The sequence below is a fragment of the Mus musculus genome, chromosome 9 (assembly GCF_000001635.26).
Source record: "Mus musculus strain C57BL/6J chromosome 9, GRCm38.p6 C57BL/6J".
NCBI classification, from domain to species: Eukaryota; Metazoa; Chordata; class Mammalia; order Rodentia; family Muridae; genus Mus; species Mus musculus.
The window spans coordinates 102,623,500-102,643,317 of NC_000075.6; the positions used below are offsets into that span (position 1 = coordinate 102,623,500).

General features: G+C 46.5%; 2 protein-coding genes across 33 annotated transcripts in view; one reads left to right on the forward strand and one right to left on the reverse strand.

Annotated features, from left to right (window-relative positions):
- The window catches only part of Cep63 (centrosomal protein 63), a 39,987-nt gene extending 36,922 nt beyond the window's left edge, over positions 1–3,065 (reverse strand). For 13 of the 30 annotated variants that reach the window (XR_001778924.1, XR_001778922.1, XR_001778923.2 and 10 more), the window contains exon 1: positions 57–2,398. Coding sequence is in view for 20 of the 30 variants with exons in the window: in XM_030244411.1 (XP_030100271.1) it covers positions 57–187 (131 nt within the window). In the remaining 10 variants the exon portion in view is untranslated. The other 17 variants (NM_001301689.1, NM_001081122.1, XM_017313415.2 and 14 more) reach the window with 12 other exon arrangements.
- Positions 2,797–10,745, forward strand: Anapc13 (anaphase promoting complex subunit 13). Of its 3 annotated transcripts, none has more exons than NM_181394.3 (3): positions 2,797–2,847; positions 6,264–6,389; positions 10,515–10,745. In NM_181394.3, the coding sequence occupies exons 2-3, from the start codon at positions 6,291–6,293 to the stop codon at positions 10,638–10,640; spliced, it is 225 nt and encodes a 74-aa protein (NP_852059.1). In that variant the 5' UTR covers positions 2,797–2,847; positions 6,264–6,290; the 3' UTR covers positions 10,641–10,745. The 3 variants fall into 3 exon arrangements, with proteins under 3 accessions (NP_852059.1, XP_006511869.1, XP_006511870.1); XM_006511806.3 differs by lacking the exon at positions 2,797–2,847 and adding an exon at positions 3,101–3,188 and having other exon boundaries at positions 10,515–10,743; XM_006511807.4 differs by lacking the exon at positions 2,797–2,847 and adding an exon at positions 3,228–3,419.

Consider the following 19,818-nt stretch of genomic DNA (forward strand, 5'->3'; position numbering starts at 1 on the left):
AGATTTAAACACATTCAAGTCTATCTGTTTGTTTTAAGGTGGAGCCCTTGGGTTACCTTTGGAGGTTGCTAGGCCACCAATTCATTGCTGTAGTCTGAAAAGAAAGGAACGGAGTTAAGCATTTTGCTTGCCATTCCTGTACAAACTGTACTTCAGGATAGTCAGCTGCGGAAGGCAAGTTCATCATAAGAGTGCCAGCTAAGCAGCACTGGGCACATGACGCCACTAGAAAGCACCACGGTGGCTCTCACTCAGTAATCGGCCCAGGCACTATTAGCCATGAAGAGCTCCCTATTGACCAAAGGCTCTTGGGCAATTTCATGGTGGCTCAACTGAGCAAACAGCACAGGAACCCCGACATACACAGCTTAATTCTAACATCCCTAGTGGGGTGACTCAGACATTACAAGTCTCCCTGACAATGAACGCAACAGATAATTTTTATAATATAAAACCTATACCTTTGAGTTTTCTTGTACCTGCCATCAAAAATCAAGGCTGAATCTAACACTGTATTTCAAAAGATCATTGTATTGCAACAGAACTTTCTGTAATTATGGAAACATCTTATCAGTATTAATCAGACAATAGCCACTAGGCAGCCTGTGTGTGCTGGGCATTTCCAATGTGGCTAATGCATCTGGGGAACCAAACAGTTCATTTAAAATGTCAGGGCTGGCTGATGACTGCCACACTGGATAGTGTAGTTCAAGATTTAGCCAGTGAAGGAGAGGTCATAGAAGAGGTAGAGGCATAAATTCAAAAATATATACAACCAGCTAAACCTGAGTGATAAAGAAACGGGAGGTAAGAACCTGCTTGGGGGGGGGGGAGAAATAGGGGATTTTCAGAGGGGAAACTAGGAAAGGGGATAACATTTGAAATGTAAATAAAGAAAATATCATATATACACATATAATACATGTATATAATATATATGTATATATATGAAAGAAAGAAATTGAGGGTTTTGATTATTGATTAGAGGGTTTTGAAGGCCTAGCAACCGAATGCAGCTGACAGTTCTCTGTAGGACTTTGGTCTACAAGTCTACAACTTTGGTATTACAAGCACATATGGAATAGCTGAAGAACCTGAACTCACCGGACACTGACACTGTGTGCTTTTTATAAATTTGTACTGATGTAAAAATAGTACTGTGGTTTTTGTAAAACTTAAAAAAGCAACTCTAGCCTTTGGCATGGGGAGCACCTTAAGCTATGACAGTGTGGACTAATGCTGTCACCATCAGCCACCACACAGTACAGGAAAGCCTAAGTAACCGGTCCCTACCGCTCCACGGGAGGAAGCAGCAGCAGCATGATTAACAATATCTCCATTGTTTCTGAAACTTCAGCATATACACATTTTAAAGGGACATGTGTCTGTGGTTTAAGTCTCTAACCCTCTTTAGTTTCGCAGCCTCCTTTACTATACTGACCACTGAGGACGACACAGTAAAAGACAGAGAGCACGGGACAAAAATTAACCTAAAAATGGCGCTGCATTCCAAATAAGATAATTCGTTTCATCATATCGTTAAGCTGCAGCCTTTAAGAATAAGTGTAAAAGCCGGGCGTGGTGGCGCACGCCTTTAATCCCAGCACTCGGGAGGCAGAGGCAGGCGGATTTCTGAGTTCGAGGACAGCCTGGTCTACAGAGTGAGTTCCAGAACAGCCAGGGCTACACAGAGAAACCCTGTCTCGAAAAACAAAACAAAAAAAAAAAGTGTAAAAAGCTAAAGATAACTATAGCCATTGATCTCTGACTTACATACAAAATATAAAATACAAATATTCGAGTTGTACAAAGAGCTATAATAAAGTAATACATTTTTGAAACTCTAAATTGGCCTCAAGAAAGCCAGGCGAGGTGGCGCGGATCCTTAATTAGGAGACATAGGTAGGCCCATCTCTGAGTTTGAGGCCAGCCTGGTCTACACTGCAAGTTCCAGATCATAGCTACAAAGGAGAGCCAGCGCTAGTTGGGGAGAATGGGGAGCACTTTTGGCAACAAGTCTACAGTCTGTAAATGAAAACTAGGTCTGACATCAGAATGCACTAACTCCACGATTTTGTAAAGGACAAAAGCCCATTCACTGTCAAGTGTCTCCGCGTGAAAGCGCTGTTGTGGAATTCCCCTTTCCAAACTTTCACTCCACCAATCTTGTTTCCTATGCTTGACTTGAAAGCGTGAAGCCATCTGCAATTCCCCTGCCATCAGGGGTTCCCGCCACATTTCCGCACCTCTCATACTAACATCACCAAGGAACCCTGCGGGCTTCCCGCTGGGCGGCTAACGCTAAGGCCTGGTCCTACACCGGCGGCAGCAGCAGCAGCCGGGTCCCTTCCCGGGAGCCATGCAGCCCACAGCCCGCAGCCCGCCCTCCCGCAGGCCGAAGCACCTGGCCGGCCAGCCCAGAGTCCCATAGGGAGGAGGAGGAACCCAGGGGCGCGACGACCGGGCAGCCGCAACCCGGCATTGGAAAGCCCCGCGGCAGGTGGGCCGCAACGAGCTGCGGCCGCGGGCCATGAGGCCTGGAGCCTAGCGGCACCACCGTGGCCAGGGCCGAGACCGCACCACAGTTAGCCGCAGCTCGCCCGTCTTTGGGGCATGCGGTCGGTTACAGAGCGCGCCCCCGGCAGAGCGCGCCTCCGGCGGAGCGCGCCCCCGGGCCTGCCCGCCGTTCCTCCGGCCGGGGATGCGCGCAAGTCACAACAAATCGCTGTCCGTCCCGCCCCCTGCCGCAGCGCTTGGACTCACCCACATCCGGGGCTTGAGAGCGCCGCGAGTCACGTGACCCAGAAGAAGGGCGGGGCCGGGAGGAAGCCGACGCGCGCGCAGTGGGTAAGGGTTTTTCGCGCCCGCGGCCCGGGTTTCCGAGGGTGGCCAAGCGTTCGCCCTCGAACTCCGGCGTCTACCGCTTCCAGAGGCGCGGGCCGGTACTTTCAACCGAGCTTCAGAGCCACTTCTTTACTGCACGCTGTGCGGAGTGGAACGGAGCCCCCATGGCGACGCTCGACCTCCCCCCTTGCACTTCCGCATGTAGTATCCTCCCACCCCTCGAACCGGAAGTCGCTGCAGCGGGTGACTGTAGTGTCCCAGGATGGTGGCCTCCGAGGGCCATTTTAGTGTAGGCGCCGTGCTCGTAGCTTAGAAATACATTTACAAAGCTGTGTGCATGAAAGGTGTGTATGTCTCATAGGACGTACGCATCTAATGTCTAGAAAGAGATATCCGGGCAATGTGACAAGCTTTCCTCCTGTTGTCACGTATTGTGCCCAGAGATCTAGGGGACTGGTGAAGGAATGGACCCTTGGGACTGCACTCAGCCTGGGGTCTAAAGGAAACAATCTGAGAGCTGAGAGTTTGATATTATCTGGTATCCGGAGCGGGGGAACTTTCTGTTTACGTAAAGGGTGAGCACCCGAGCACCTGACCCAGGAAAATAGATGTGTTTGGAAGGACGGCCAAGCATAAGTGATGAGGGACGGGGGTGGGTGAAAAGCGTGCTAGTTTCTAAGCATGTAGAAGAGAGTCATGTTACAAAGTATTGAGGCGAACTTGTGGAAAGACTGGGTATCCTTACATTACCGCTGGAGACAGTAGTACCCTGCCAGTCAGTCACAAAGCTGACCTGACTTGTTTCATAGATCATTTGAGGCAAGCAGCAAAGCATTCAAGGACAGAGCCTGCTGAAAAGCTGGAGAGAAAGTCAGAGCACTTTAGAAAAAGGTGCAATCCATAGGGACTGGGAAAGTCAGCACCAGAAGGTGTGAAATGCAGCCCAAGGCTCAGCTACAAAAACAAAAGGCTTGTCAAACCCTGAGGGGTGATTAGAAGTGGCCCTTCAGCTGGCTTTGCGTTATCCACTAGCTAGGGTCTGGTTATGTCTGAGGAAAACTGCTAAGTTATCACCTGGTTTTAACGTGGCAGAGGGAGCTTCAGTGTGTGTGTGTGTGTATACGCGTACACGAAAGTTGTGGTGGTGGGGGAGATTTCTGCGTACAGGTGGAGTTGTAGATGAGTGTAGAGGCCAGAGGTCAACATCAGTGTCTTCCTTTATTACTTTGAATCTTAAACCTGGAGCTTTCTGATTCAGTTAAACTGCCTGGCCTGGCAGCTTCCCAGAGAACACAAGTGTGCCATCGTGCCAGGCTTTTTCTGCGGGTGCCAGGAATCTGAATTCAGGTCTTTTTGCTTGCACAGCAAGCACTTCACTCCACTGAACCTCCTCCCAGGCCCCAGGTTGTTTAATTTTTTAAAGTAAAAAGCCCTTTCCCTCCTACAGACTAGGTAGATAGCGCTAGCTTGCTTGCCTTTATTCTGTTGGAGGCAAGCACATAGCCGCGTAGCACAGTTTGTTTCTTGTATGAGTCTCCCTTCTCTCGGAAACAGAACAGTTCCTGAGAGAGCCACTGGTACTAATCCTCACAAGACCTTTCCTTGGGTTGCCACTTTGTGGCAGGGAGCACAGTAGGGTGTGTTTGTGATAAGGAACAAACTTGGAAGCCAGAAACCCAAAAGCACTGCTTGATGACTGAGTTAGACTGCAACAGTTTCAGGAGAAAAATGTGGAACAATCTGTGGTCTGGGAGCTTAGCAAGCATCCTGAGCACTTGGACCAGGCACTGAAGAGAGCCAGCAAGATGGTTTAGTGGCTTAAAGGCGCTTGCTGCCAAGCCTGGCAACCTGAGTACAATCTCTGGGACCCGCCTGGTGGAAGAAGAGAACCAAAATCCCCAAGTTGTCCTTTGACTTCCACACGAACTTACACATATACATTGTTTCTTTCAAGAAGGAAGTAGGCTGGGTGTTGGGATCACAGCACAAAAGTTCTTGCACCCTCACATATCCAGGGAGGCCGAGATGTTAAGCATGCAGGATTGTTCTTCCAATGTGAGAGATATAAAACTTGTTCAGTCCACAAAGCTGGGAATTGGAAGTGATTGACAGCCTGGTGATCTGCGTTATCTGTTGGGCCAGGCCACATCAACCTACAACCAGGACCGAGGGTGGCTAGTAATTTAAATGACCCTGATAAGCAGGGGTTCCCTAAGCTCCAGAAGTAGCTAAGAGACCAGATGATGTCTATGTTATTGTATGACCTTCCTTAGACCCTTAAGCTAGTACAGGTAACCTATCTCTAGAACCCATCGTCTTGGAAGAAATAACATACCCTAAGTCGAGTTTCAATGTAATTGCACCTCCCTGTGCACCAGAAACTGTTATTACACCAGGAAACTTTCTTCCAAATCATACTATGTTTAAGTTTGTTCGGAGTAAACCGCCTAGCATCAGACCCCCCAAGTCTAAGCAAGACTGATAAAGTCAGTCTGAACCCAGTTTTCATTCTCACCTGACAGTTTGCTTCCCTCCCTGGACTCCTGCAGGGCCCCCTCAGCTGGGGATGGAGGTCGGTTGGCAGTGTGCTTAACTGTAGTATACACAACACCCTGGTTCTGTAACCAGAGCCGGTGGCACAGGCCTGCAATCCCATTGGTGGAGGCAGGAAGATTGGAAGCTTAAGGCTGCTTTTGGCTATAGAGAGTTTGAGACTCTCAAAAAAACAAACAAAAAGGAGGACGCCCAGAGGGATAGAGAACCTGGAGCTGCCACCGTTGATCTTGGATAGTTCTGTTGAGTTCAGTCTGGATGCTGTTTAAGAAAGGAAGTGGTTTCCTGGGTAAGCCCTGCTGGCCACGTTGTTCCTGCCCTGAGAGTTAGCAGCTGGCCTATGGTTGGTCACTTCACACATCCCAGCTCAGTGTCACCCAGCTGTTCCCTTAGCTCCTGTGCCTTTAGACTGCCAATGTTTGGGCCAAGACGGGTGGAGACTTGTGCCAAATCGTAGGGGAGGGCTTCAAGAGCAGGAGCTGACACTCAGGTAAGTCGGTCTGAGTCAAGTCAGAGACTCGTCAAAGACATCACAAGCAGGGAAGGGTGATTGTATAAGATGGTAAAGATAAAAGAAAGTTACATTTCCACGCAGTGTCTTCTAGGACCTTATTCTGAAGACCTGTGTTGCTCTCTGGTTCCACTAGCAGCCTGGTGTGTTGATCAAGCATGTCAGCTGAGGTGAGGAGAGAACTGGAGTCTTTATGTTGTCATCTGACACATACAAGATGGGCCTTTCCTGGGGTAATGTTAAGCACAGCAACAAAACCAGTTTCAAGGTGGAAGTATGAGGAATCCTAGTCCTGGATTATACTATACCTTCACTGTGTTAGAAAAAAAAAAAAAAAGACCTCTTTGGCTTACAGGCCTGACAAGATCAAAGCTGCAGGAGGATGGACAGTGAGGTACAGCGAGATGGAAGGATCTTGGACCTGATTGATGATGCTTGGCGGGAAGATAAGCTGCCATATGAGGATGTCGCCATTCCACTGGTAGGTTGTGATTCGAGCTCAGGAGAAAATGTGGTGAGACTTAGTGGAGGTTGGTGGGAAGTGAAATGCTAAGGCCCAGAAATCCTACTGCCTGGTGTAACTAGCTTCAATACAGGTCATACCAGGGCTGGAGTATACCCGGATTTTTGGAGCCACAAAAGCCCAGAGGGATGCCAAGTGTGAGTTTAGCACATCACACCCAGGAGCAAGGAGCATTGCTGGCTTACCAGTCTTTGTGGGTTTTTTTTGTTTTTGTTGTTTTTATTTGTGTGTGTGTGTATGTATATATTTATGTATGTATGTATGTATGTATGTATGTATAGTGTGAGAATGTCTGCCACCCATGTGCAGATGGGGAGGGTGACAGAAGAAGGCATCAAATTCCCTGGAGCTGGACTTACAGGTAGTTAGAGATCACCCAACACAGGTGCTGGAACAAAGCTTGGATCCTCTAAAAGAAGAGTCGGTGATCTTACCACTGAGCCATCCCCCCAGCCCTTAGGATTTATTTCCATTTGTGTATGTGTGAGGGTCTGGGATACAGTGGAGGAGCGTGTGAGTACAGGTGCCCTCAGAGGCCAGAAGAGGGTGTTGGGTCCCTTGGAGCTGGAATTAAAGGCAGTTGTGAACCACCCAACATGAGTGCTGAAAACCAAACAGTGTCCTCTGCAAAAGCAGTAGAGCCCTTAACCACTGAGCCGTCTCTCAGCCCCTCTGATGCAGGCACACAGCCAGCTGCTTACAGGCAACCTTGCCTTTCTTCTTTGGCCTGTAGACATACAAGCTCTCAGTAAACCTTTTCTTTGCTGATCTCTAGGAAACTCCCTTAAAAGGCTGTTGTTGAACCTTCTGTAATAAGTAACCCCCCACTTTTGCTTATGTAGATTTAAAAAAAAAAACAAAAACTCATTGATGTTACAAAGGCCTAACAAAGAACAAGGCAAACAGAGTCTGGGGACTTTCTCTGTACAGTGTGACACACGCTCTGGAAGAGCAGCTAACACAGCATGACTTCCAGGAGCATCACCTGCACTGCTGTTTTACAAAGAACAGACTCCACTCGCTCACTCACCGGCACTCTCTTTCAAGAGTAAGAGGTGGGATGTGTTCAGTGGATATTCAAGTCGCAGCTTAGTTCAAGTTCAGGACAATAAAATAATAAGAATCATAGCTACAATTTATTACCAGTTTTAAGCCATAGACTGAAATTAAGGCTTGCATTATCTGTAATCCTTAAGACAGCCATACAGGGGAGGTGGTAGTGTCTCCGTTTGGCAGGAAAAGAGTAGGATTAGAGAAGTACACTTACCTCAAGTCTAGTGACTAGTATGTCAGATTTCATAAGCAAAGCTCAAAGTCTGTAAGCTTTCATCTGTCCACCCATCCATCCGTCCATCCATCCATCCAACAATCACTTCTCCAAAGTCTACTGTGTGCCCTAAGGGTATATGAGCATAAGATAAAGTTCCTGTTTGGAGCCAGGGATCAAGAGAGGTAGGTGACTAACTAATGACACTACCAAGCAGGAGGGAAGGATAAGCAAGTGGAGAATGGCTGGAGGCCTGGCATGCAGTAGAAATGCAGAGAAGATGTAATGCTTAAGAAAGAATCAGATGGTTCATGGTGCTAGACAGGGTACTGTAGCAAAGAAGAGTGTAGCAGGCCCAGGGTTTGAAACACGTTGGGAGATGGTGAAGCAGTGGGCAGCAATTACCTTAGTAATTAGGAGGCAGAAAGTTGGGCATAGTTTTTGAGAAAATGTTTGTGCCCCACTTCGACCTCCTTCTCTAGGTATCTAGGGATGAAAGGTCTGTGGAGGGAAGCTGCCATAGCTCACATTTGTCTTTCAGAAAGTGGGGTCTGTAACATTGACAGACAGCCTGATAGAAGAAAGGGCCAGGGGACATCATGTGACTGCAGTGCAGTGATCTAGGCAAGGGAGGAAAACCACAACAGCACCAGGAAAAGTGCTGTGACTTGCTGAGCTCCGTACAGCAAGACCTAAGGAACACTTACATGGTAGGGAATGAAGGGGGAGGTCCCTCTGCTGACTTCCTGGTGCCATGGTAACCTGATCCTGTGGTCCATCCACACAGTGTTGTGATTCTAAAGGAATGTGTCTGTCAGTTAGCTTTTGCTGCATAACAAATTATCCTGAAACTTAATGGCTTACAATAACAACTGTTTGGTCATAATTTTATTTCTTATTGGGGAGGTCTGGTCCACACCAGTTCAGCCAACTAATCCTAGGCTTGCTGGTGCTGCAGTGTCAGGCAGCAGACTAGCTGGAGCCCCTCTGCCAGTTAACAGGATGTCTCCAGGAAGTAGGGTGCCTGGCACTTGGCACACACCACCCTGCAGGTCCTCTGGGACCTCAGCCTCAGGTTCAGCAGCAACAGGGAAGTGCAGAGCACTTAGGGCTCAGGCCCAGAACTGCCCCACAGCTGCATTCTGCTGAGATGGGCAAGTCTGTGGCCAATCCAAAGGCACAGTCAGGGTTAGACTCTGCGGCTTGGCAGGAACAGCTGCAGACAGCTGCAGCTGTTGGTGAATTTGTCCCTGTGGATATTGTGCGTATGGTATTTTGTGTTGGGTGGGCATGTTTTGTCTAGTTTTACATGGTAGTATTCATCGCAAGAATTAATAGTCACCAAGCAAACGATACATCATTTTAGGAAGCCTAGTATGCCATTAGAGAGCATGACATTAAGTCGTTCTTAATCAAAGGCCTGTTTATTTTTTGTGACCTGTAGATAGTTATTAAGGTCAGATTTCTAAACGGACTAGAGAATGACAGTTCTCTGGCTCTGTTTACAGAATGTTGAATCTCACTTTACTTTCGGCATAGCAGACGCATGTTGTGCAAACACATTGGGGTTTTCCTGTATGTGTGTACCTGTGTGCCATGACACACATGTAGAACTCAGCGTTGTCTGCAGTGCCTTTACCCACTGAACCACTTTACTGGACCTGCTTCAAATACATCTGTACATATTGTAGCCAAGTATCATGTTCCATATGTTGAACATAATTTTAAAAATAAAAATACCTCCACATAGTATAAATATAAGTGAGAAATCCTAACTTTGAATATGAAAGCATCAGTTTTCTAACACAAAGTGTAAGTTCAGGGAATTGCACAGAAATACATGTGGTGAACTCTGGAGCCATGGCTTATCTCTGTAAGAAAATGGCTCTTGGGGTGTGAGCTAGTCTTTACTGTGCTTTCCACTAGGGGGAGCTCTCACCTGTTACATTGTCAGTGTCCATTATCCAGCCCATATTGTCACTAAAGAAAGCATTTTGTTGCAGCATTTTTTCTTCTTGATACAATTCCTGTATTTGAGAACATATCAGCAAATCAGATTGGCCCTTAAAGCATTTTTCAATAGGTTTAGCATTGGTTCTTGTCAGTGTTCTCAGCCACTCAGCAGTGTGTGCCCTAGAGTACTGAGTACCCTCACAGCATGCACTGGATCTAATGTCCTTACTCTCCCCGTCCCCAAGGCAGAGACATGGGGGTGAAAAAAAAAGCTCTTTTTTTTTTTTCTCCAATTTTTGAGAGTGGAAACAAAAGCCCCCAAGGGTTTGAATTACCTCATCAACCCAATAAGCCAGCAAATGAAGGCTGTCTGGGCCTCCAGTCTCTGCCCTTAGCCCTCCTGCCCCACTGCCTTTTATAAGAAAACCAGAGTCACAGGGCCAGCATTCCCATGAGGCTTCCAAGCAAGCCGCACTGAACAGACCTCTGATATTTTCTATCCATCTGTTTGTTTAGGCTCTCTCTTTAGAGCATCATATCAGCTTTGCTGGCTGTTCCCAGGCCCTCGGAGGCTTTCTTTCCTAATGCCTTTGTGTTTTCAGAAGTAACTGCAGGACCAGGTCCACACCTATAATCCCAGCTCCTGGGAGGCAAAGGAGGATGGGAAAGAGACTTGGGGGTGATCGGCTGAGAGTGTGGCTCAGTGAGAGAGTGCTAGTGTATCTCAGCAGGGCCCTGAGCGCAGTCCCCGGCCGCGCAGAAACACAGTTCAAGATTTGGGGCCAGCCTAGGCTACCTGAGACCCATCTCAAGGATAGAAAAGACACTTCCTGATGGTCGTTACGGCTGTGCTTCCCTTCCAGAGTGAGCTTCCTGAGCCCGAGCAAGACAACGGAGGCACCACAGAGTCTGTGAAAGAACAGGAGATGAAGTGGACAGACCTGGCCTTACAGGGCCTCCACGAGAACGTCCCACCCGCTGGAAACTGATGCCGGGCTCCTTCCCACGGACGGAGTTTTCAAACATATGGGGATAAAAATGTTTCCTGTCGCCAAATGCAGATCTTTAGCAATAAATCAACACTCAAAAGCATATGCCCACTTGGTTTTCGTTTTGTTTTGCTGTTTTGTTTAACCAACAAAGCACAGCATGAAAACATTCTGAGTGAGAAACTGAGACTTCCCAGGAATGTAGACCGCGGCTCTGGAAGCCTGCGGCAGGTGATGCACACACTTGCGTTTGAACACCGTCGATTAAACGTTTGCCTTTGGCTCCAGTTTTGCTTCTGTCAAAGTTTAATACTGCCCAGCTACTTTGGCACGAGTAGTTGAGAATACAAGCAGGAAAGGCAGCAGAAACCAGGCATGAAGAGAGCCACAGACTCGCATTCCCATGCCTGAGACGTGTTCTGAGTGACGTTAGCCTGTAGGTGCCTATGCCCCGAGCAGATACTCCACTCTCTGATAACTGGCATTCTTAAGATTCCCAAGCTACTTTTAGACATTGCATAAATGTACAGATTTAAAAGTTATCTCTGAAGAATTAGGGGATGGCTTAGTCAGGACCTAAGTTTGATCCCAACTCCAGTAAAAATTGGGCTTCGTGCCATGGTAGTGTGTGCTTGTAATCCTGCTTAGCTGTTAGTCACCTCTGCTCTCCGTCTGTGGTTATTGCCTTTGCACCACTGGAGAGGTTCTCTGCGTGAATGGAATACTCCTTTTATTCAGAATAATAATGGCATCTCATACCTCAGAGCCCCCTCAAATATAAAACACTGTGAAGCCAGTAGTCAGTACAATATTTATACAAAAATTTGTCAGCGGTGGAAAGATGGCTCAAGTGGTTAAGAGCACTTCCTGCTCGTTCTTGGCACCCACATACCAGCTCATACCTGTCTGTGACTCCAGTTCCAGGGGGTTCCTTACCCTCTTCTGGCCTCTGGGGGGGCTGCACACATGAGATGCATATGCATACATAATAGGCAAGACACTCATAAAAATAAATTTTTAGAATTTCTAAAGACTCCACGGCATCAAGCCTTGGGGATAGAAGTACTGCTATAAAATGTCAGTTATTGGCTCTCCCTTCCAGCCGTCTCCCCGAGACAGTATAAGCACAGAACTCCAGAGGACGTGTATCTTTGGCAGCCAGTATACAGAGAACGGGTGAAAAAAAAAAAACAGGGAAAGGGACATCCAAGAAGTACAGCATAGTAGATTCCAGTAGATGTCATTCACTTTAAAGAAAGTGTGGCATTTCTTGTACCTGCCTTGGCTTTCTGAACAAACACCTGACATACAAGTGGCCAGGGAAAACAGTGAGGGGTGAATGTTGACCACCGAGCAAGAGATGACACAAAGCTTCAAAGTGGAACTGGTGTTGCCAGCAAGAAACCTGGGTGGTCTAGGGGCTTCTCCACATCTCCCGAGTCATCGAAAGACTTAATCAGAGCTGGGGACTGCCTGATCTGTTTGGTTTGGTTTGCTTTTTGTTTGTTTGTTTCATTTTGTTTTGTTTTGTTCCAAGACTTTCTTTGTATAAACCCTGGCTGTCCTGGAACTAACTCTGCAGACCAGGCTGCCCTGGAACTCACAGAGATCGCCTGCCTCTGCCTCCCAAGTGCTAGGATTAAAGGTGTGAGACACCACCATCCAGCTTTTATTTGTTGTTTTTGTTGTGTTGTTGTCGTCGTCGTCGTTTATTTGTTTTTTAATGCAAGTCACCCCAGTAGATGGATTTCAGTTAAGACAGGAAATGTAAAAGACAAAAGAGCTTTACACTGAAAAAGATGATGGTGGCTTGGACTGTGGAGGCGAAGGTGGAAGTAGAGGAGGTCGAGATAGCTTTTCCTGGTGGACTTGTCCAGGCTTACCCACTGCACAGTATTCCCTGCAGTGAGATCCCTGGATTGTACGTGTATGGTTCTAAAGAGACTCACATGCAGTGTAAGCCTTGTCTTATAACCCAGAACTGAATTCTCTTGAGCCAGACACAGGCCTGCAGATACAATCTCTGTCCCTGAGAAACATCCAGAGGCCAGGAGCTGCCCATCATCTGAAGCCCATCTTAGACCCACCCCTTCATGGTATCGCAACAATGGCAGCTGGGGTGGATGGAACACTTCCATGGCTCAAGCCCTGCCTTTTCTTTTTAGCTGGATGTCATTGTCCTTTGAATAGGAGATAACAGCTTAAAATTTAATGTTAGCTTGTCAAAAGTTAAGAGACTTATAAAAGTCACTCAAATAGTAAGGGCTTTCCAACCTAGACTGTCACAGCTCAAAACCCATGTCGTTGCCAAAAGCCACATCAATGCCCTAGAAAATCCCACCAGAATTCTCAAATTTTTCATGTTTTTCTAATTTATAGAACAGAGACAGAATTGACAACATTCTTATTAGGGGACCTGAGATACATAAAACAGTAAATATTACTGTTTAGTTACCAAAATAAGATAATTGCTACCAAAAGAAAAAAAATCATGGTTTCACTCATTTTCAGTTTGTCATCAGTGCCCCTTTATCACCAGCAGGGGCCGCTCAACTCCTTTTTAAAAATTTGTGTCTGGTTCCTAAGCCGTCCTGTAGTCCTTCAGTGAACCAACCCAACGGAAGCTGCAAGTCCTGAGGTGCTGGCCCAGAAGGGCAGCTGGGACTCAGATGATGGACACCCCCAACCTGCCTCGGCCTCTGAGCCAACCAGCTCTGGTTCCATGAGTGTGCACTCTCAGAAGCATTCATTCAGATGAATGCTTCACCCTCTGATCTTGAGTCTTTCAATTGCTTGTTAAAAGGACCCAGGTTTTCATCTTGCAATGGCTTCCAACTGTAGCTAGCTAATCCATGGCAGCCATCAGTCAGAGCGCTCCATGTTGACTGGAGAGTGACTCAAATGTCACTACATTGGCAGGGTGGGCATTGAAGGTTCTATATCAGCAGACTTTAAAGCACAAGAAAAGCAGGCAGGTCCCAGAGAAGCAGAGTGGAGAGCTAGGGCCAGCATCTTTGCTGTCACAGGGGGCTTGGGGGTCCTCTCAAGATCTCCCAAGGTGGTAGCTGAATGAACTCAGGAAGACTTGCCTGATTGACCGTGGGGTGAGGGGCAGGTACAGAGATTCTGTAAGCCCAGCAAGACAGGTGAGTGGACAGCTAAGAGCACTTGAGGCAAGGTAATCAATCATGTGACTCCGGGGCACGTCCTTACTGCAGTTTTTCCAGGCTCTTAGCCAATGACTATGTAACCTTCTGTAGCCCTGTCTCAGAGTAGACCCTTTGACCCAAATAAGGTAAGAAAAGCACGATGACAGCTGGGGACAGTGTTCAACTCCTCTGCCTATGACTGGTAGGTCAGTAGTATAAAGACTGTCTGCCTATTTTTCTTTGGGTTGTTTTCTCAGTTGGCTAAACGTATGCAAAAACTATTTTTGTGACTCAAATTTGGCCAAATCGTAGCAGTTTCCTTTGTTTTCAGCTAATGCTGTTCTGGGAGTTGATCGTCCATATGCAGAAAAATATGCACGCACGCACACTCATTAGCTGGATTTGCTGGGGGCGGGAGAAGGGGACAAAGGGGTGGAGAGCTCAAAAATACCAAATGACTGGAGAGGAAATGAGAGAGGGTGATGTAAAAGCCCATCCCTGTCTTCCCTGGTGACTCAGGCCCCCTTTATAGAGATGCCACCACCCGAGGGCAAAAAAGACTTTCCTCCACCCATACTCTGGTCTTGCCTTGGCTCTTCTGGCAGTTCTGTCCCCAGCTTCCACTCCACCTGCCTTCCAAATGCTACTCATTAAGTGGCAGCCGTGCTGGCCCTGGAGGACTTTCTGCCAAATCGCCAGTGAGCTTGCCCTTGACTGAGACCCCTCATGGTCTGATCCATCTTCTTTCAAGGCTCTGGTGTTCCCAGCCTCTCTCCTCCCAGACTCTAGTCTCACGGTTGTGATGATTTTAGGAGATGTACCTACCCTCCATCCATCCCGCTCTCACCCGGGCTACCCCAGAGCTGGGAAGGTCAGGGACTTGTGCAAGTACAGGGCACCAAGGCACCTGAGCCTTGGGCTGGGTTCAGGGCACTCATGGCAGAAGCAGATAGGGCTGGTCCCTACCCCCTGGGCTTTTCACTTTGTATCCTCAATCAATCAGCCATCTCTCCGTGACCTGTTTTGTTTTGTTTTTTTCTGTCGCTTGCTTCTTTTATTTATTGTAATACTAGCATTTATCTTCTTATCTAGAAGCATTCAACTTCTTCCCCTCTCTGCTTTCATTTTGCAAAGTCTCTGAAATAATACATTTTGTTGTTGTTGTTGTTGTTGTTTTGTTTTGTTTTGTTTTTTCAAGACAGGGTTTCTCTGTGTAGCCCTGGCTGTCCTGGAACTCACTCTGTAGACCAGGCTGGCCTCAAACTCAGAAATCCGCCTGCCTCTGCCTCCCGAGTGGAAACAATACATTTTATATCAAATTCACAGCTCATTTGTCTCCCTTAATAGTTGCTCATCTAACATTATATATGCATAAAATGTATGCACGGTAACTATATGCACAGACCTTGAAACCAAAGGACTCGAGTTCAAAACCCAAAGCCAAGCAACACTCCAGCTGCGCATCCCCTCACAGGCGATATTACCTTGCTAAGCCCAGGTCTCTGTGAAGCGAAGGTTGACAACACTACTATATCATACGAGTCTCAGGTTAAATGGGGCAGTGCAGGTGATGGGTTTGGACAGATTGGGACCCATGGCAAATACCTGAAACCTGAGCTATTGCTTCTTATTAATATAATGCAGCAGGCACTTCAAAGGCATCCGATATTAAGCTCGTCCAGATTTTGGAGATGGCGAGGTTCAGCAGCAACGACTTAGAAGGCAGAAGACCTGGGTTTGAGCTCTCTCTTAAGGAAACTGTGCTGGGGGTTGAACCCAGGACCTTCCATTATGCTCAGCAAGACTATATGGCTGAGCTCCAGCTCCAGCCTGAAAAGCCTCTGGTTTTAAGATCTAATTGACCCCTTGCTGACCTCGGGACCAGGAGGAGTCTGCCAACTTCTCTCAGCCTTCTGGAATCAAAGAGTAAAAATGCATTCAAAACTCCACTGTCGCTTAAAGAATGATAAACATTTAAGTTAAGCATCCAGATTTTATTTCCTGCATAAATGTTCTGAAATTCATGTTTTAACAGCGCTGGATGTGTGTGCTAAGCTGATAGGTGCTTGTGCGGGCATAGCTGACTATGATTTGCATAAATATGTTTTCTGCAGTCTGGAAGGAAAGACAACAAACCTACTGGCAAGGGTCACCTCCAGGGACAAGATTTGACAGGCTGAGGAAGGAAATTCCACAGCTATCCTTCAGAAAAAAGTCGTAGCTCTTTGGGTAATTTTTTTTCAGATAATCATATAAATGCTGCAAAATTTAGAAAAGTATTGTTTATTTTCATAAAAAACAAAACCAAAAACTCTTCTCACTGTTCTTGAAAGAAGTTCTGGGACATGGGTCAAAACTCTTATCTGTAGTCAGTAACTTCCGAGCAAGCGTCAGATCCACACAAAGCACTCTGGGAAATGCACGTATAGCTCTGAAGGTGGGGTTCGTGCCTGATAGTGCAGTGTGTGAGGCCACGTAAGTCACTCACATAGAAGAGCACAACGTGGAATGTGTGCAGCACACAGCTAATAGAGCTCAGGAAATATCTGCTGGACCAATGGACTGCTGGGTGGATCTGTGTGTGGCCGGCCACATCAAGTGCATGGATTCGTGGCTGGACCTGTGGATGGATAGGTAGGTGGACAGGTATGGACATGGAGACCATGCAAGAGGAGAGAAGGAAAGACAAAGGCCTCTGGCAGCTGAAGGCACTGGGGAACACTTGTGGGTGAGCCTTTGAGAGGCCGACTGCGGACATTGCAGTTTGGAAGGGGTTGAGAAGGCGTCTTACAGTAATGGCACTCTGATTATTTCTCATTCAGTCTCTTTCCCCTCCCTCTCTCCTCCTTCTCATTCAGGTGTCTTTAGAAGCATGGAGGACTTTTTTTTTTTTTAAGATTTATTTATTTACGTATGTGAGCACACTGTTGCTGTCTTCAGACACACCAGAAGAGGGCATCAAATCCCATTACAGATGGTTGTGAGCCGCTATGTGGGTGCTGGGACTTGAACCCTGGACCTCTGGAAGGGCAGACAATGCTCTTAACCACCGAGCTAGCTCTCCAGACCCCAAACCCATCTTTTTAAGGCATTTGGATAACCAAAAAGTATGAAGTCATCAAAACTAATGACTGTTAAGCTTTATCAACGGGGGAAAGGGCTTGAGAAAAATGAAAGAGGTGGTACAAGTTTTTAAAAAGATTCTCCAGGGGCTGGTGAGATGGCTCAGCGGTTAAGAGCGCTGACTGCTCTTCCAAAGATCCTGAGTTCAAATCCCAGCAACCACATGGTGGCTCACAACCATCCGTAACAAAATCTGATGCTCTCTTCTGGAGTGTCTGAAGACAGGTACAGTGTAGTTACATATAATAAATAAATAAATGTTTAAAAAAAAAAAAAAAAAAAAAAAAGATTCTCCAGGTTTAAACTATGGGAATTTGTGGGGGTGGGGGGAGGACAGATTATTCAACAAATTATTCAAACTAAGCTAGCTAGGACAATTAGTTTTCCGTTGGTGGGGGTGGGGGAGGTGTTCATCTAGATCCCTGGATCTTCCTCACATGACACTTGATCTTTCCCGGAAGACTGAGATGTAATTACACCTCACAATAGAGTTAAAACAGATTTAAACATAAATTGTCTATAAAGGCATTTCGAGGGCTGGTGAGATGACTCAGAGGATATAGGTGCTTGCCACTAAGGCTGATGATGTGAGTTCAATTCCCAGAACCCACTATGGAAGGGGAGAATTGACTCCTGAACGTTATCCTTGGACCTTAACACTCAAGAGCGTGTGCACCTACGTATATCACATCATTGTCGTTGTCGTCGTCGTTGTCATCTTTAAAGTAAAAGGATATATAAAATGTAGCTGTATCCTTTAAAAACTCTGAGGTAGGGGCTGGTGAGATGGCTCAACGGGTAAGAGCACCCGACTGCTCTTCTGAAGGTCCTGAGTTCAAATCCCAGCAACCACATGGTGGCTCACAACCATCTATAAGGAGATCTGACTCCCTCTTCTAGAGTGTCTGAAGACAGCTACAGTGTACTTACATAGAATAAATAAATAAACATTTTTTAAAAATTTAAAAAGAAAAAAGAAAAAAAACCTCTGAGGTAGAGGTGCCTTCTTAAGCTACAAAAACTAAGAACTAGAAACTAGAAAAGCAGATGAATATAAAATGCCTACATGACAAGGGATATAAAATTAGATGATGGCTCCATATATAATAGCTGAGGATTTTCTCCAAGTAACACATAAAAACCTCAGCAAATCAAGTAGAAAAACAGGACCCCGGTAGAAAAGCAGGCAAGGGGTAGAATTGAGCAATTCACTGGGAAAAAAAAAAAAGGATACAAAATACAAAAGTATGATTATGTCACGAATTGCAGACTGGCTCAGGCCATGCTCGGCATCCTGCAGCTTCCCTTCCTACACGCTGGACGCTGGAATGTGGACAGCAAAAGTTTCCAAGTCCAGTCTCCTTAGTGCTGAGCTTTTGTGTATGGCTTGATACATTCTGATGTGTCCATCAAAAGCCACCAGCTCCACTGTCAAACAAGGTCTGTGTGTGTGTGTGTGTGTGTGTGTGTGTGTGTGTGTGTGTGTGTGTGTTACCTTGCATCTATATGCGGACTCAAGATCCATGGGTATCCCAGACAGGAAGTAGGCATCCATTGTATAGCCCAGAGAGCATGGTCCTAGAGACCAGATATGCCTGACTGAGGCTTCCTGGCTTCCAGACGGAGAGGTCTGTGATTAGGTCCTAGTTTCTCAAGTCCCCAGGTTACGGTTCATGGCAGAAGGAGAAGCCACGTCTGTGGGTCAGTCAGTAGCTGAGATTCCAACATGGAATCTCAACCTGGAACCTTCCATTCCACCTGATTTGACATCATTTTAATAGATTGATTTTCAATAATAAATCTCTTTCCCTGTGTTCTACCTGAAGTGGCTTCTGTCATCTGAAGCTGAGCTAAGACGCATTATGGATAATTTAAAAAAAATACAGATTATCAACAATGCTTCATCAGATGTCAACCCTTTAAAAGATTAGCAGAGAGCCCCACACAGGCTGTCATTCCTGGAAGCCATGTCTTGAAGCAGCCATTTTCTAGTAGTTTGGTATCGTGCACCTAGACATAGCAAGTTCATCTCATCAAGGATTGTACCTAAAGGATGTTGTCAAAGAGAAACAGGACACATGTCCTTCAGGAAAGACTTGCCAGGGGGTCTCAGTTGCATCACTGTGAGGAATGGAGAAATGATCATAAAGGAAAAGCTGAAGTCTCCATCCAGAGGGGATTGCCTAAAGAATTATTGTATAACTATTCCTGGGAATTCTTTGCAGGGGTCGAGGAACAAGTCAGAGCTACCTACATGAGCAAGGGAACGTCATTACATTACATTACAAGTAAGAAGTAATTTGGTTATCAGCGCGCAGAGCGCGACCTCGTTCATGACTGAAAACATGAATTTTTGTCTGAACACGGGTGTGTTTGCCTAAACGTGGAGAAAGGTGAGAGAGGACACAAGGGATGATGATGGTGGCAGAAGAGCCCACGCGTGGCTTTCGCTTATCCTCTCTCTAGAGTCTAAGCTCTCCTGTCTGACTGTTCTATGAGATTATGCTCATATGACACATAAGTATACAGTTCAACTCTCTAAGGAGCAAGATTCAAATTTTCCAGTGTCTAAGAAAAAGATATGTGCGGATGTTTTCTAGAGGAAGCCGGGAGAAAGGGGAAGCAGGATAGAATGTAGCGTTTCCTGAATCTAGGCCGAAGGACATGAATGCTCAGTGAGCTAGTCTTAGGACCTGGATTCTTTTCATAACGTAGGAGAAGCTCACATTAAGTAAAAATCCTTGGACACACGCGTTTTTCCTGCATAAGCAGATTTTTCCAGATGTGGAAGCAAAGCTTGTGGCTTGCTCAGCTGTAATTATGGCCAAGAGTTATTGGTATTCCTTCTTTCCCTCCCCCACCCCAGCTGCTTAGGGTAAGCGTGTCCTCACCCCCGTGGCCGGTGT

Excerpts from the sequence above, each read along its gene's own strand:
- Anapc13 (NM_181394.3), top strand. The coding sequence starts at position 6,291 with ATGGACAGTGAGGTACAGCGAGATGGAAGGATCTTGGACCTGATTGAT. Across the intron at positions 6,390-10,514 it reads AGGATGTCGCCATTCCACTG|AGTGAGCTTCCTGAGCCCGA; the intron begins GTAGGTTGTGAT and ends CTTCCCTTCCAG.